This window comes from Myotis nattereri (genome assembly GCF_964212035.1).
Source record: "Myotis nattereri genome assembly, chromosome: 15".
Lineage (NCBI taxonomy): Eukaryota > Metazoa > Chordata > Mammalia > Chiroptera > Vespertilionidae > Myotis > Myotis nattereri.
The window spans coordinates 44,195,917-44,212,889 of NC_138090.1; the positions used below are offsets into that span (position 1 = coordinate 44,195,917).

A 16,973-nucleotide genomic window follows, 5' to 3' on the forward strand; every position below is an offset into this window, starting at 1 on the left:
AGAAGCTGGAATTTTCCTGAAGAGATGAGGGTACATAAAATGTGTAGGAATTTTTGGCTGCCAATGTAAGAAGTGTTTAAATCTGTAGATAATTTTCATGAGTTCATTTGAGCCAAACTGATGAGAATTGCTGGAAAGCCAAAACTCAATAGACTGAGAAAATGTTTCAGAGAATGGGAGTTTTACTTCTTATTTGAAACATTACAATCAAAGCAGAAGTCGTAAGGGGTTACAGGAAATCCATTGGTGAAATATTAGAAGGTGGGAGAAAGCAAAGTGGGGAAATCTCTGAGATTTGATAAAAAGTAAAACAAGTAGACACACAGTAATTTTATATGGGTGGGTCCAGAATAGTTAACAGTTAACAATTAACACGATGACAATAATAATGAGGGGTTCTGCAGTGCAGTAGGAAGGCTGGAAATAAAGAAATTACACAAACATTCCATAGGTATGCTACTGTAGACAGGCTCTATTAAACTGAAGATTGACCTTTGTTAGGGAAGAGATGGGCCTAACACATGACTACCCACCATGGCTAGTTTTTGTTTAGAAAATGTTCATTTCAGACCATCCTATGTGGTTACTGTAGGTCTCTGAGTTTGTAAATCCCCCCGCAGGCCTCCCCTGAGTTTGTCAGGTTGAGTATGTGGCCTGTTGGTTAACACGTTCATATTTTCGTCATAAGTCAATCTAAAGGATTCATTAGTGACCAACATTTTGATTGGATAATGTGCTCCCACAGGGCTAAGAAGGCTCATTCCTAGGAAGTCTTAGTGAAAGCATTTGTCTTGCTGAACAACCAACCATTGGGGATGGGTCAAGACTGTAACATTGGATGGAAGTCAAGGCTGAATTTTCTTAAAAGTGAAAAGCAGGTACATGGGAGGCAGGAAGGTTCCATGGGACTTCACTAAAAATAAATTTCTCTAGATTATTTCTAACCTATAATCCAAGTTTTACTCTCTGTCTCATTCTCTATGTTTTGCATCTAGTATGACATATACTCATACTTTGAGGACAAACTGTACAACTCTTCAATTATTATAATCTGATCAGGAGATGGGTTCCCATTTTCTATGTTCCCTATGTTTCCCATTGGAAATGCTCAAGTGCTATTCATTATTGATCTGATTCCTGCTAGTTTTGCTATTGGAAGCTATAATCTTAAGGTATATACAAAAACAAGACTCTAAGAACACAATGCTATAAATTACAATTACCATCTAAACATTCCATAATCACGGAAGACAGTAATGTTTAATCAGTAAATTTCCTATGTCTCAGCAGCTATTATAGAGGGCCTTGTTTGTAAAGCTTATATTTTAATTAATATAGTTTAGTAATCCTTGATAGGTTGAAGTGTAAGCTTATTCTCATAATCACATTCTAGCATTTTTAAAAGAAAAATAACTTTCTCAATATTTCTTTTCACCTAACTTTCTAGATCTTCCCAGGATCTTCTTGGTTTATCGCTATTTAGTCATTCAAGAATAACCAAATTATGAAAACATGCTCAAGTCGCTAATCATCCAAGATGTGCAGATTAAAATGACAGTGAAGTACCATCTCACACTGTCAGAATGACTATCATCAACAAATCAACAAATTACAAGTGTTGGCAAAGATGTGGAGAAAAAGAAAGCCTCGTGCACTGCTGGTGGGAATGCAAACTGGTGCAGCCACTGTGGAAAACAGTATGGAGTTCCTCAAAAAATTAAAAATGGAACTTCCATTTGACCCAGTAATTCCATTTCAAGGAATATATTCCAGGAAAACAGAAACACCTATCAGAAAGTATATATATGCACATCTATATTCATAACAGCACAATTTACAATAGCTAAGATCTGAAAACTATCTAAGTGCTCAAGAGCAGACGAGTGGATTAGAGAACATTGGTACATCTACATGATGGAATACTACGCTGATGTAAAAAAGAAGGAGTTCTTACCATTTGCAACAGCAGGGATGGAACTTGAGAACATGCTCAGTGAAATAAGCTAGTCAGAGAAAAATAAATATCACATGACCTCACTCATTTGCGGAATATAATGGACAACAAATTAATGAACAAAAATAGAACCAGCGACATAGAAGCATCGAACAGACTTTCCACCCGATGAGGGAAGACGCTGGAAGAGAGGGTAAGAGATCAACCAAAGAACTTGTATGTATGCATATGAGCATAACCAATGAACACTGACAGTAGAGGTGGTGAGGGCATGTGATAGAGGGTGCAAGCGGTGGGGGGGTGGGGGGGTACAATGGGAGTAAAAGAAAACCCATGTAATACTTTAAACAATTAAAAATTTAAATTTCTTTAAAAGCATAAAAGTGCTTTTAATCTTAAAAAATATATAACCAACTTGTCCAGCCAGTGTGGATGAGTGGTTGAGCACCAACCCATGAACCAGAGGTCACAGTTCAATTCCCAGTCAGGGCACATGGCTATTCTTTGGGCTCCTTCCCCCGCAGGGGACTTGCACATGGCAGCCAATCTATGTATGATTCTCTCTCATTATTGATGCTTCTCTTTCTATCTTCCTCTCCCTTCCTCTCTCTGAAATCAATAAAAATATTTATTCAAAAAACCTACTGATTAGGAAAAACTACTTTCTTTTAAATTCTCTTAAAAAACAAACACACACATTCCATTCCTTTCCTTTGCAATAGCATTCCTTATAAATTTCAAAACGCTACCAGAAAGGGAGCTAGGTCCTTAACAGATTTGCTTAAGGCTGGCCTGCAGTGTGTGGGTTCTTGACTTGGTGCAAGAAAGCTTTCACAACATGAGTTCAGGTGATTTCAAAAGTATGTTTTCAAATCTTGTAACAGTGAAACAAGGAAAGGCTTAGGATAGAGACAGTAGGAGAGAGACTAGGCAGGGATGTTTGGGCTCTCTAGCAACATGAGAATGAAGTGAGTCTAGGTGGGGCTGCTGTCAGCTCACAGGTAAAAGAGTTTGGGGGACACGTCAATGGAATTAGTCCCGGACAAGACGCTACTGCCCATTGCTCCCCTGGTTGCAAGATTCATGGGGACCTCATAGAGATTAAAAGAAAGAAAATTCACTCAACTACGAGATTTGGGGGGTGGGGGTGCCACGAGGAGGGCACACACTGGCTTCTTTCTCTTGAGCGATTTTATTTACTTTCCAAAGGTGCGGATTCAGTGGAGGTCTCAGGGGAAGATCTCAACAGCATTTTCATCAGCTTTCCCAGATGTCCCTTTTAAGGGTCATGTTCTCTAATAATCGGTGAGTGCCAGGGAAGGCAGTCTAAACCTCATTATCAGCAATATTACATGGAAGGGAAGGCCTCCCTGGGGGCAGTTTTGCCCATTACTAGGCACCCAGAGCTCTCCACCCTGATGGCCTTCTGCATCTGCTTGTAAATTGCTTGGCCAGTTTGTTCAGCTGTCTGTCTCAGTTGGCTAATTCCACTTGCCAAGGAATTTTTCTAGTTCCTTACTATCCTGTATCAAAAAGAGAAATCATAAAAAAGTATTATTAATAATACAAAAGTTATCATATACACCTTTAGTCATTATTAAAAACCGGGCTATATATACAATGTTTGAGAAAAGTCCAAAGAACAAGTGTAACTATTATTATCACTAGTATTCACAGACAAGTAAAGATAATCAATTTGTAGTTATATAGGCCTTGTCGGTGTCTTGGGATAGTTATTGATCTCTGTTGTCAGTGAACTCTCATTCTCAAAAGTCTTTCTTCAATATAGGTGGAGGCAAGTTTCAGAGACAGGGCAGATGTCCATTTGTGGTTGGGCACCTGATAAAGTCCCTTCAAACAATGTTGGGGAGTCTTTCATTGATGTCTTTTCCAGTTGACAAAATAAGTCACGGTCTTTGAAGTATTCATGCGCTGAGAGCACTCCTGTAAATAAATGTCACTAATGTATCTGTCCCTATAAACTGGTTAATAAGATCTTAATAATAATGCAGAATGTCTCTATTTTCATAAAGTTTATTCATATGTCCCTTCAACTGGGTACATGGGGTTACTGGTGTTTCCTTAATGAAGAGAAAAGCTATGTGTTTACCAAAAAAGGAGATTTCAGGTTGAGAATAACCATAAGGTGGGCTTTAGGCCAAGGGAGATTAAAAGCGTCTGAAAATTCACTAATTTGGTCCTCCGCTTCTCCTAGTCTACTGTTGATACTTTCAATGGTGTTTTTTATTACAGCTTTATCGCTCTTCATTTCTTCTTGGGCCTTACTTAAGTTGTTGATTTTTTCATCTGTTTCTACTTGCTTCTTGTTTATGTTGTTGATTTTTTCCTCCATCTGGTTTATCCACTCTAGGACCCTTATTCTGAATTCTTTTTCTGTCATGTTGCATGCCTCTGTATCACTTAGCTGCTTTTCTTGCGAGTCCTCTTTTTCTTTCCTTTGGGGGTTTCTTTTTCTACCCATGTTTGATATCACCGACAAATACAGATATTGAGTCCTTCAATGGCTGCTCCCTGGGTGGCAGGGGCTCCTCGGGCTGTGGTTGCTCCTTGGGCGGTTGTGGTAGCAGCTGCTCCTCCATTGTTAGCAGGCCCTCTGATAGGTGCTGTTCATAGCTGTGGTGGCTCTTCTGGCTGGTGGTGGGAGGCTTCACACACAGCAACTGTTCCTCAGAGAGAGCGTGTGGTGATCAGGAGGCTGCTGTTTCTTGGATCTGCTGCATTGATTTAAAGGCACAAAATACAACACAACAAGGCACAACGTACCAGGCACTGAACACAAATGTATTTGCGGTATTAATAACCCCAAATAAAGGGGGCCACCCGAGCTAAGAGAGTTGCACGATAAGGAAGAAAGAAGAGAAAAAGATAGAAGAGAAAACAAAGGAAAAAAAATAAGAGAGAAAAGGGAGATGATTACAAACTACAAACAACCAATAATTTCAATAGAGTCATGGGAAATAGAAGCACAAACATAACCGGGGGGTGGGGGGTGGGGGGTGGGGGTGGGAAACAGAAAAATAAAAAGAAAAAGCAGAACAACCTCACAAGCAATCCTTTAAAAAAACCCAATATACTCAACAATTTAGCGAACAACAACAAAACAATAGAGAAAAGAAGAAAAAAAAATTGGATACTGAAGAAAGATAAGGGAGAGGTGTATAAGGATTTAGAGCAGGTGATTGGAAATAGGATAGATAAGTAGGGTGAAATTTAGATAGGGAGTAAAAAGTATAGGGAAAATCTAAAGCAGGAATAAGGTAAGAGAAACAGGACAGCAATAGGGGAAAAGTGGGGAAGAGGGTTTTATCACAGAGGGAAAACTGTGGTAAAGAAGAATGATGAAAATAGAATGGGGAACACTAGTCCCAAAATAAAATAAAGAGAAAATATAATGACACTATAAAAAATGGTAAATTTGTAGCAGTAATAATACTGGTTAAAAGTAAAAATGTACTAATTAAAAGAGTAAAATCAGGTGATGAAAAAAGGAAAAAAATGGTTTCTTAGTTAAAAGCTGAAAAAATAATAAAAATAATAATTAAAAATGTTCTGTAATAAAGGTGCTTCAGATCTTCTACTCGTCTTTTTGGCACACCAGGCATTCAGGATAATGTTGAATTTCCCTCTGATACACTGTTAACTCCGTGTTGTAATCCACAGTCCTGATTTTAAGGGAGGCCGTATTGGTTTCCCAGACAGCCTTTATCTGTATTTACAGAAGAGTCAGTTCGTGGCTCTGCCTCTGGGTGGCAGTGTGTTGGGATTGACCTCTGAGGCTATAAGTCCTCTCTGACAAGGTGTTCTCTATTGTACCTGATACTGGCTTGGGAAAGTCCTCTGCCCAGAGCTGGTTCTCCAGTCATCACTCCCTGCTCTGTTTCCCAGGCTCCCCCAAAACAACCTTCCCTTACAGGCTCTGCAACTGACCTCAACTGAGTAATCCAATGCACTGGGTTCAACAATCAAACGCACGGATTTCAGAGGAAGTGTAAAATCAAGAGCTTGGGAAGCTGTGTGAACAGGGCTCCACCTTCCAGATCTGCGTGGAGTCTCTGTGCATGCTCTCTGGCCCCTGGCACCAAGTAGCCAGCAGACTGGCAGAATCTGAGGCTGCCCATTTGAATCCAGTCCAATTGTGGGCTTCTTTACAGTGTTCCCTTCTGCCAGGAGCCCTGGGGGAGCCCTTCCACACTCGTGGGTCACGCTGGCCCCAACCGCCGCGGACTTTGTGGGGCGTAGAGTGAACCTCCCAAGCCCCCGCATTCCATTCTCTAACGTAAATTGCAAACCGCACCTTTAGGGGAAGTCTAACCTTTCTGTGGGGAGAAGCAGGGCTCCTCTTAGATCACATAATCTAGCTGCTTGAGAGCCCTTGCTTCCGGGTTAGTAGCCAATCTCTGGGTGCCGGTAACAGCCACTCAAGATGGTGCAGTTGCCATGGCTGAGCCTGTGCACCCTGAGAGGTTTCAGCCTCAAACTCTAACCGTTCCCTTTTTCTAGGAGTTCTCTGTCTTTCCTGGCTGCAGACTGTCTCTCAGCTGAATCTCCTCTGCTTATTTGGGCTGTATGTTACCCGTTTCACCTGCTCACCCTTATCTGCTCCTGGTCAAGGCACCAACCCGTCCCTGTAAACCTCCTCAGTTTTTTTTCTCTCTATCAGAAATTCTTCAAGCAGACTTTGCAAGACCACAGCAAAGATCATCTTCCATAACAAGTCTACTTCTGTATTTAGACTTGATAACCAACAACCTGGAAAATCCTGTTTCACAAAGATATGTGGCTGGAAATGGAAGAAAAGGCACAACACAGTCTCAGAGCAGGATATGACTGCAAACACTTGATCCAGAATTTTGTAACTGGCATTGTAGAGAAATCACTTCTCCCTGTATTGTTGTTTATAAGTTCAATGAACTCCTCTTGTGCTATCTCAGGAACATCTTCAACTTTGACTGTGAATGGGCTTCTGGCAAGTGCAAATGGGGTGTCAGGTAGATTTGGAATGTACGATGAAATTTCGTCTGCAAACATGTGCAAGTGCTCTTTCACAGAAATTATGATCATAATCCCTTAGTTTGGTTCAATGTCATGTTCCTCAAAGAAAGCAGATAAGGTAGGCAACATGTAAATTTTATTTTCATCCAATTTTTTTTGCCAAAGCTGAAGTTTCATTTGAAGTGTTCGGATCTTTTCAGACAAATAGAGGCATGTTGCTTTTGGTACTTGCAGTGATAAATTTAACTCGTTCAAGATGGCAAAGATGTCAACCAAGTAAGCTATTTTCTGCAGTTCACTTTTATCACTGAATCGTGCTTCGAACTGCGGTCTTGCTTTCTAATTAAAAAACTTCCTTTCGACAACCATCTCATTTCAGTGTGAAATAGCAGAGCATTGTTTGGTGCATCCAACTGGTTGCACAGTTGCGAAAACAGTCGACTACTTAAAGTGCTCGCCTTTACAAAATTGACACAACTTGTGACGCTTTTCATTACTTCTTGTAATTCTTGTGGCATGTCTTTGTTGCTAATATTTGCTGATGAATGATACCATGAGTTCTGATGACTTTTGGTGACTCATTCAGTACCAAATGTTGAAATTCAGATCGACACCCTAGTATAGCTGGAATACCATCTGTGCAAACACCACAAACCTTTTCCCAAGAGATTTTATGCTCTTTCAGAATTGAACCAACTGTGTCAAATACATCACGTGCAGTAGTTGTCATTTGAAGAGGTTTTCAAAAAAGAAACTCATCTTTAAAGTCGCCATCATTAATATACCTCACGTAAACCAGTAATTGTGAACAGTTTTCAATGTCTGTAGACTCATCAAGCTGGATACTAAATATTGGAAGTGGAGCAGATTTAATTTCCTGGATTGCCTGATCAAGCATATCAGCAGACATATCATCTATTCTTCTGCGGACAATGTTGTTAGATGAGGAAATTGCACTCAATTTCGTAACAAATTTGCCTGTGAGCATATCTTGAACAATGTCTTTGGCCGCTGGCCACAGTAAATCCTCAGTAATGGTGTAAGGTGTCATAGCTCTGGCGATTATGAGTGCCATCAAATATGAAGCTTCAATGGCTGCTACGTTTTGTTTGTGGTACTTGCCACCAGTGTCAAGTCTGGCTTTCTTGAGTCCGTCAGCTTTGCTTCTAAAATAGTTGGTATCCTTGCTGGCAAAGCTCGGATGCTTGCTATCAAAATGGTGTTTTAGTTTGTTCAGATTCATAGATTCAGCTGATATAACTTCACAACAAATAACACATCACAGTTTCCCAATTCCTGCTGTAATTATTGAGGTAAAACCATACTGTAAAAAATTCTCAATATATTTTCTTTTCTTAACGTTCTTTTCTACACGAACCATTGTCATGGGATGGTTTGCTAATGAAAATAATATGTAATAATAGCTTTAATAATACAAAAGATGATACATGGCATATTTCAGTCAATACAGTGCATTAAAGTTTCCTATGATTTACCATTCTCTGTGTTTTTGTTTTTGTTTTTTACATAACTGTTACTATCACAAGGGGGCAGTATTCACATTAACCACAGCTGAATATAAAAAGAAAGATCAGCATCCAGATTGTTCCCATGGTACAGATTTTTTTGTGCAGTAGTTGATGATTTTACAGTACATGATTTTACATTTACCCAGTATTCATAATTCATGAAGTGTCGTTTTACCTCCAATACTACTGCTTTCTACACAGTAGCTGCTCTCAACACATGTGTAGCTGGTCTGCATGAGTACATTATGGCGCCAACCCTGTCACATATACCTGTATTTCTACCATGTGTATGTGATGGGGTTGGCTCAATGATGTCATCACGCCCAGTACTCATATGTGGGCATATTTACATGTGGGCTAACCTTCCTTCAGACGGATAGAGGAGCAGTGTCTCAGTTCCTAAGACCAGGGAAAATATGTGTTTTCTAATGGTCTTAGGTGACCCCTGTGAAAGGGTCCTTTGACCACCAAAGGGGTCACTCCCACAGATTGAGAACCACCGCCCTAGAGGCACGAGAGTGGATGAGGGCAACAAACTGGACATTATTGCTGAGGTCCAACTCTTTATTTAAAAACTAACATCTGAAAGGCACTTCACGATGCCCTAAGATCCTTGATCCCTGCCAAACTTCTGACCTCAATGTGCTCCTCCAGAATTTTCCTGAATCTCTTTCTCTGTCTCCCACACCATACATCCAATCTTTCAGCAAATCCTCTTGAATCCATGCTTTCAACAAATACAGAATCTGACCCCTTCTTCCCATGCTTGTCTGACCACCCTCAGCTGTCACATGGATGACTACACTTGCCTCCTACTGGGCTCCCTGCCCTCCACCCAGCAGCCACACAGGTGCTGAGGAATATAGGCTAAGGTGAACATCCTGATTCTTTCTTAAGCAAGTTTTTCTGTCTGAAACTATGGCAGGAATGGCGTGGGGTGATGGAGGTGGGGAGGGGTCATAAGTTCTTTCTGAGATTTGTTTCTTAAAAGCTTGAAATCAATATCCCAAATAGGAACTTCAGAAAGGCTAAATTTTGGAGGCCTTCACTAAACACAGATCACTCATGCTCACTGGGGCTCTGAGCCCTCTACAGGATCCTCAGGTCACTCAGAGGGAAACCAGATTTCTGGCTATGGCTCCTCTCTCTGATTCCTTTTCCTCTCATTTACAGCTCTGTCTGTTCCAACCAGCTTGCCTCCTTTTGGCTGTCCAAACATTTTAAATGGAAAGAAATAAAAACACCCCACACATCCCTTATTTCACTCTAACGTACTGTCATATTATTACTGTTGTTGCTGTGTGGGTTTCTGGGAGAGTCCCCCACCAGTTGACCATGTCCATGAGGACTTGGATTTTGTCGGTTCTGTCTCACACCTGCACCCCCGGTGCTTAGTGGAGTGTCAGCCGATGGTGAGCAGTAGGTTGCTCTTTAATAAGCGAGTAAAGAAGTTACACATGTGATCATGGTTGAAGGGGTGAAATATGGAGCGTTATTACCTCACCTAACTGAGATTCTGACCTAGACTGAGGGACCATGGAGACTTTCCTAAAGAGTGGCATCTAATATGGCAAGGGCCCCGGCTAACCTAGAGCTAATGGAGCGGCAGGAGTTAGAAGTCCAGGCAGATTGCACAGCAGATGCAAAGGGCAGGAGGTGGAAAAGTCGAGGGAAGTAACTGAATTAAATTGACTCATTTGGGTGATTAAATGAGCTAATAGACCTGAATGGCCCAGTACACAATGTGTGCTCGACTAAGGCCAGCTGTTGTCATTATTGCACATCCAGGGTCTGCCCTCCTGGGAACAACAATAACAGAATAAAGGTGTTCTTCCCTCCCAAACTACACATGCAATTCATGACATCAAGCCTTGATTACAGCTTGACTGTGGTATAGGTGACAGGCGATAAACCACATATACATAAATACACACTCCCTGTCACGCCGAAGTTTCTCATGTGCTTTTGTAGTCCCTCTTTGTGAACCCCACAACACAGTCATCAGGCAATCACTCATCCTGTTTTTCTTCATAGATTATTTTGCAATTTTTAGAATTTTATATACATGTAATTATATCTTATGTTCTCCTTTTGGTATGGCTTCTTTCAGTAAGCATAATAATTTTTTATGAGGCGAAATTCTTGTAACAAGATATTAATCCTTTTAAAGTGAACATTTCACTGGCAGTATAGCCACAATGTTGTTCAGCCACCATGTTACCTAGTACTAAAACATTTTCATAACCCCAAATAAAACTATGTACCCAATGAGAGGTTGCTCCCATTCCCCAGCCCCTAACCCTCAAAACCACCAATCTGAATTCTCTCTCCTTCTCTTTCTTTTCCCCAGTTTTCTGTACCATCTATCCAGTCAGCCTGTACATCTGGTGCCCCACTTGTCCCAATGTCAGGGCACTAATCTAAGCCTTCAACCTTATTCTTCCTCTGAACCCTGTCTCTCACCCCTCACATGCATCTAGATCTGGGGAAATGGCACCTCAATACCACTGCACTAGCTCCAGTGGCTGCTTTCTCACCAGGTAGGTCAACCCTTCTCGAGTTCCTCAGCCCAACCTACACTCACACATAGAGAGCCTTCCTACATTACCCACCTAGGTGCCTTTGACGTCATAAAAAGCCTCTCACCCCTAAATCTCCCAAGCTTTACAATTTCCCATCCTGACTCTGAACAAACTCCAAACTTCCAAGTCCCCTTCCTATGCTCCCTTCTACTTATCCACAATCCAACTGTGGCCATGTCTCCAAAATATTCCACCAAATACCCTAGAGGCCACAATGAGCCGGAAAAAAAAACACAACCAGAGGAGGGATTTATTTCCATTTCCCAGGTTCTGCCTGTTGACTCTATAAGGCCAGGCATATTGAGATTGCAAAGCAAGTACAAAAAAGAGACAAACAATGAAGACCCTGATGTCTGGCCTGAGCTCTGGGTCATGGAGGGCTGGCAACAGGGTCGTCCAGTGTAGGCCTGCAGGTGGCTGACATCACAGGGACGTGCATGTTTACTGGAGTTGTTCTTCTATCACTGAATATTTGTTGAATTCCCTGTGATATTGTTCTTCGAAGGTGCAGTGAAAATGAATACAGAATGAGAACACTTTTGATGGTCACTCAGCAGGGCAGTGAGACTGACCTCAACACCTTTGAAATAAAAGGCTGCAGAGATTTTAAGAACAGGAGAATGAATCATAGGCATCTGTGTTTGCTAATTGGATTGACACAAGAGATAAATTAAACTCATGAAATCCTGACAGGAGGGTTTTCATTATTGCTACAATTAAACCTCATTCATGGATAAGTTTTTATTGATGAGAGAGAGAGAGAGAGAGCCGAGAGAAAATAATTAGTTGCCTTCCCAAAATGCCTTGACCTAGGATTGAACATGCAAACTTTAAGTGTTTGGGAGAAACTGCCAACCAACTTGGCCACACTGGTGAGGTTAAGCAGGATTTTTTACATCTTGGTTTTAAATGTCCCCACCCAAGTTAAGCTCCTCCACTTCCTCAGAGACTGAAAAACAGAAAACAGAAGAATTAAATTTTAGCAGAATGCACCCAAACACTCTAGGCAGATTTTCTATGAATCATATCACTGGCAAGAAGTTGTGTTTTTAAAAATATAATTTTCTTGATTTCAGAGAGAAGAAGGAAGAAGGGGAGAGAAATAGAAACATCAATGATGAAGAGAATCATTGATTGTCTGCTTGCTGCCCACCCCTACTGGGGATAAAGCCTGAAACCCAGGCATGTGCCTTGACTGGGAATTAAACCATGACTTCCTGGTTCGTGGGTTCATGCAAAACCACTGAACCACTCCAGCCGGGAGGCAAGAAGCTTTTAAGGAGACTTAGGTATATTTTGAAAGGATAGAAAGAATCTGCAATTACAAATTGCAGTTACATTTGTAAAGGAAATTCTCTAAAATAAAAAAATAGAGATAAGAGTCCTAGTCAGGAAGAAAAATTAAAGACTCTGAGGGAATAATTAGGACTCTAGTTTATAACACAGCTACTTTCTGTACAGTGTAGGCAAACACAACTAAAACCTTTCAGCCAAGTCCCAGTTTGCATTGCCATCAGTTGCTGCAATTAATAAAGAAGTGCAAGTTCCTAGCCATTTATTAATAGATGCCAAAGAGTTGAGAGACTGAACACAGATGGCATCTGATCTCCAAGAAGGCTGTGCTTCTGGAGTTTTCCATCCAGACATTACATTTCTCTCTACAGTCCCCTTCCCTTTGATCAATCATCAGCTCCAAGGAAGAAGTGTATTTTAGTCCTATCACATATATGCCTGGTGTCATTCAATTTGCCCTGATTAATGACCTAAGTGCAGAGGGATGACATTCACCTTATAGTTTGCTCTGATGCTGGTTTTTCAATGAAACCTCAGATAGAGGATTTAACAAACTCTTGAGGTTATAGGGCCTCACCCTCACACTTCACCTGCAGTCTCTAGGTTTGGGTGATGCCTCCTCGCAAACAGATTATGAGTCTTAAACTGGTCAAAAACAGCTCCATAATAGGTGAGGTAGTTTATGATTCTGTGGGCATCAGTTTGAACTAGGACATTTGCTAAGCCATGGTTGCATTAACAACATTCCCAATTCTATTTTATCAAAAAAGAGGACAGAGTGCTACTGAGTTCATGCAAATAAGTCTATTGCTATAAACAAAAGAATACTCCAGAAGGCATTAGTAATTTTTCGGGACAATCAAACAGGGAGACAAAGTCACTGTTGCATCTCACATAGGTGTTCTCTTGTCTATTCCCATCATCACCAGTGTCCAGGCACCCTCCACAGGCCTCCCTGGAAACGGGAGAGAGCTCATGTTCCTGTCAGATTACTCCCGTGGGTCATCACACAATGACAGCCCCTCCTGTGAAGCACATGGTGTCCCCTCCATTGTGGAGATGGCGCAAATGGAACCAATCAGAGATGGGGTTCAATGTGGAATGTTACATTACGTCAACAGTAATGACAATGCCAGCTCACATTTTTTAGTATTTATTGATTCAAAGCAAGTCTTCTAAACAATTTCAAGCACCAAAAGAAATCTAAGAGGTGCATTTTAATTTTAATTTTTTTTTAATAACATAGGGGAAGGGAGGAAGATCACTAGTACTTGACATCTAACTCTACAGGCGCACTTTCAGCGGAGCTGAAGTGGTTGGAGACTTCACACTGGTAGCTCCCAGCATCCTCTCTCCTGACAGGGTCTATGGTGAGGGTTCTGCGGTCCTTTGTTAGCTTCATTCTCTCCCTAAGCCACAGACTCATAGAATTGAATAACCAGTTGGGGGAGCTCTCATGTGTGTGGCAAGTCATGACAACAGCATCCTCATTCTCTGTGACTGCGGTGTTGCTGGCTGAGAGTGTGGGCACACTTACTGGCCCTGTGAAGAAATAGAGGGAGAGTTTGATTGAGTGTGGGCTTGAGACCTGGGGCAATGCTCTTTCCTCAAAATATCTGCTCTGACTCTGATGGTTCTGAGGCAATTTTTTTCCACAGGTAAAAGTAATTAATTCTAAATGTGCCATCACTACCCAGACCAAATCTGCTGTTCTGAGCTGAAGACCCCTAAGAAGGAAGGATATGAACCAATGATTGACATAGGCAATCCAAAGACATGTAATAAGCCACTAAGGTTGGAGGAAAAGATGGGTCTATGGCTGCAAATAGACCTCAAGTGACTCAGATGAATTTCTCATGGTCTTTGTGATTCTGCTTAGGAACTGTATCTACCTGTGCCTCACCTTCCCCTCAGTGAAGAAAAATGAATATTTGACTGCTAGGCTGACAATGTACTAATCATAAAATATTCACAGTATTTGACATAAATATTGGAAAGGAAAACTGCTCTAATCAGAGGCATCTGTTACTGATGGACTTCACGAGAGAATCCCCTGTGCTGATCCCTGGTAGATGAGCAGCTGCCAGGAACATCTTTTCTCCTGCACTTCCCTTGGGCACTGATGTTTCTCTGGACTCTCCTAAGTCCAGTAGAAAAGTCAGATAATAATCTGGGGAGCTAGTCCAGTTGTGCTCTCCACACACAGTCTCAGTGGAAGGAGGGCTCAGCCCCAACTGGTAACCAGCTCAAGAGCCTTGTGACTCTGGCACATGGGAAACTGTTGCTCTCACTCAGCCCTTCACAGAAGGCAAAACCCAACCTGACACAGGCTCCCCAGGGACTCTGCAGTCAGTACATTGTGACAGGGGCTTGGGGGGTGGCTGCCCAAGCTGAGTTTCTCTATGAAGAACCCAGAGAACCCCACAGGCCAGGTCCTTACAGAGACCTGCAGGTTCTATCTCAGCGACATGATCAGGGAAAGGGGCCCAGGGACCTGGACTGAGACTGTTCTCCCTCTGCTGACTCACTCCCATCAAATTGTTCCTTCTCTCTGTGGTGAATCTCTGTGGGGCTGGAATCTGGGATGGAATCTCTGACCTTAGGATGTTTGTCTCCACTGTGTGTGTCCTGCACTAAATTCCCAAACCCAGCTTGGGACATGATGAAGAGGGGGATGGAGGAGATTCCAGGGGTAGCAGTCCTGTGTGTGAAGTAGAATTCACCCCACCTGACACCTAGAGTCAGAGAGCAATCACTCACGGTATACAATGAGCCATCCAAATCCTCTTTCTCTTTGTGAATTTGGAAGTAGGGCTACTACCATGTAGAATCCTCGATCCCACACAGTGACATTTCTGATGATCAGGGATCCATCAAGGTTTATTTCCGCTCGACCACTGTATTCGGTATCTGTTGGATATACACTGTAATACCCTGCAAGAGATGCAATGAAATTCTGGTACTTCATATTCATGCCCCTGTACCAAGTAAACCCTGTAACATCTGGAGGCGTATTGCGGAGACGTAGAATCACATCCTGCCCTTCACTAGCCGTGGTCCTCACAATAGCAAATTGTGCAGTGGTGGGCGGGATCCACAAGGTTAAAAGGAAGGCTAGAAGAGAAGAGAGAATTTGATCAGTATTTTGATCTATGTATTGGGATGGAAAGATGAGGCATTTCTCTTCATCTCTCAGCCTTAGTCTTCATGTGAGTTCGTGTGTGCATCTCCTTGGTCAAGGTCAGCAACATGGCCACCATGGCTTCAGCACCTCAGAACCTATGCTTCTTATTTTCAATTCTATTTCCCACTGTCTGTGTGGCTGTCCTCCTTACTTCCCTCAGATCCCTGTTGACACTCGGTGGCCTTCTTGGAAGACCTTCCCTGACCATGTCCTCTAAAGACCCTCTATCTTCACTCTCTGACCTGTCCCCACTCTGTGACGTTCAGGGCACTTGTGGGTACCAGATGTCACAAGTAGATCTCTTCTTGTTTCCTTTCTCCCCATATAATGTGAGCTGCATGGGGGCTGGAGATTTTGTGATCTTGTGCCCCCAGTGCCTGCAACAGGCTTCAAACACCTGTGGGTGAATGAATGAGTTTCCCCAGACTTGTCCATGTCCCATGTTGTATTTTCCCATATTTGTTGCTGGTGGTGGGGACAATGTTTAGCACCCCTGGTTAAAATGATTCTGGTATCACCTGAAATAAATTGTCATGACTGTGGTAAGTTGTCAAAATTTAATAATCAGGGATGAATAACATAGCAAATGAACCGCAATTGAGGTTTTTCTGCCCCTCATCATTTCTACATGATGAGCTATTCCTGTTGGTGAGCCCCCTCTCTCATCTAACTCTACACCCCGTCTTTTCACTCAAGTTCAAAGGGAAGCCCTTTCTTCCCTCACAGAGTGCTGTCCTCCCCAAGAGATCTTGGCCATTCTCCGACTCCCCAATTCCCTTACATTCCCAGAGATTGTCCCCTCATTACCTGCCAGATGGAGCCCCAGCCAGGGGACACGTCCTCTGTGGGCAGAAGCTGCAGGGAACTCCATGGGGACTGCTGCCTGCTCCATCCCTACCTCTGAGAGAAGAGCGCGAGGTCCAGTAAGGCTCCCAGACACCTCTGTCCAGACTGGTGGGATGTGCTCTCCCTCTTCCCTGTGTGCTGAGCCTCCTGTTGGAACAAGATAACCTCCTGGTCATGTGGGCCAGTGAAGAGTCAGGGCTAGGACCCTCCCTCTTCCTCCCCTCATTTTTTCCAACCATATTGCCCTTTTCAGTTTACCTTTACTCTGTATTTTGATTCCCTGTAAACTGCTGAAGCCTCTGACAACAAAAACATATACAAACACAAACTTACACAGGTACAGACAGGCAGGTGCCCAGAAAGCACTGGCCTGGGCGTTGAGTTCCTGGTCATTCTCCACAGCTCCCTTTCACTGCACATTTGACTTTTCCCTTCAGAGCAAGTGGTCTGGGGCCATCTCAGGAAAATTGTCGCAGGGATGCCCGGCTCTGCACTGGATCTCCTGTTTAACTTTGTAAGGTTTGGGGTGCACAGGTGACATTTTTGAAAGGCTGCTTCAGCAGCTGCCCAGC

The 16,973-nt window shown here is 42.4% G+C and overlaps 1 protein-coding gene across 1 annotated transcript in view; it reads right to left on the bottom strand.

Moving 5' to 3' along the window:
- Positions 1-16,447, bottom strand: part of LOC308530613 (cell adhesion molecule CEACAM10-like) — a gene marked incomplete at both ends in the record, with an annotated part of 50,299 nt that extends 33,852 nt beyond the window's left edge. Inside the window, 2 exons of the mRNA XM_081107322.1 lie at positions 15,132-15,485; positions 16,363-16,447. Of these exons, the coding sequence (XP_080963448.1) occupies positions 15,132-15,485; positions 16,363-16,447 (439 nt within the window). The remainder of the gene's footprint in view (positions 1-15,131; positions 15,486-16,362) is intronic.
- Positions 16,448-16,973: the final 526 nt, after the last annotated feature.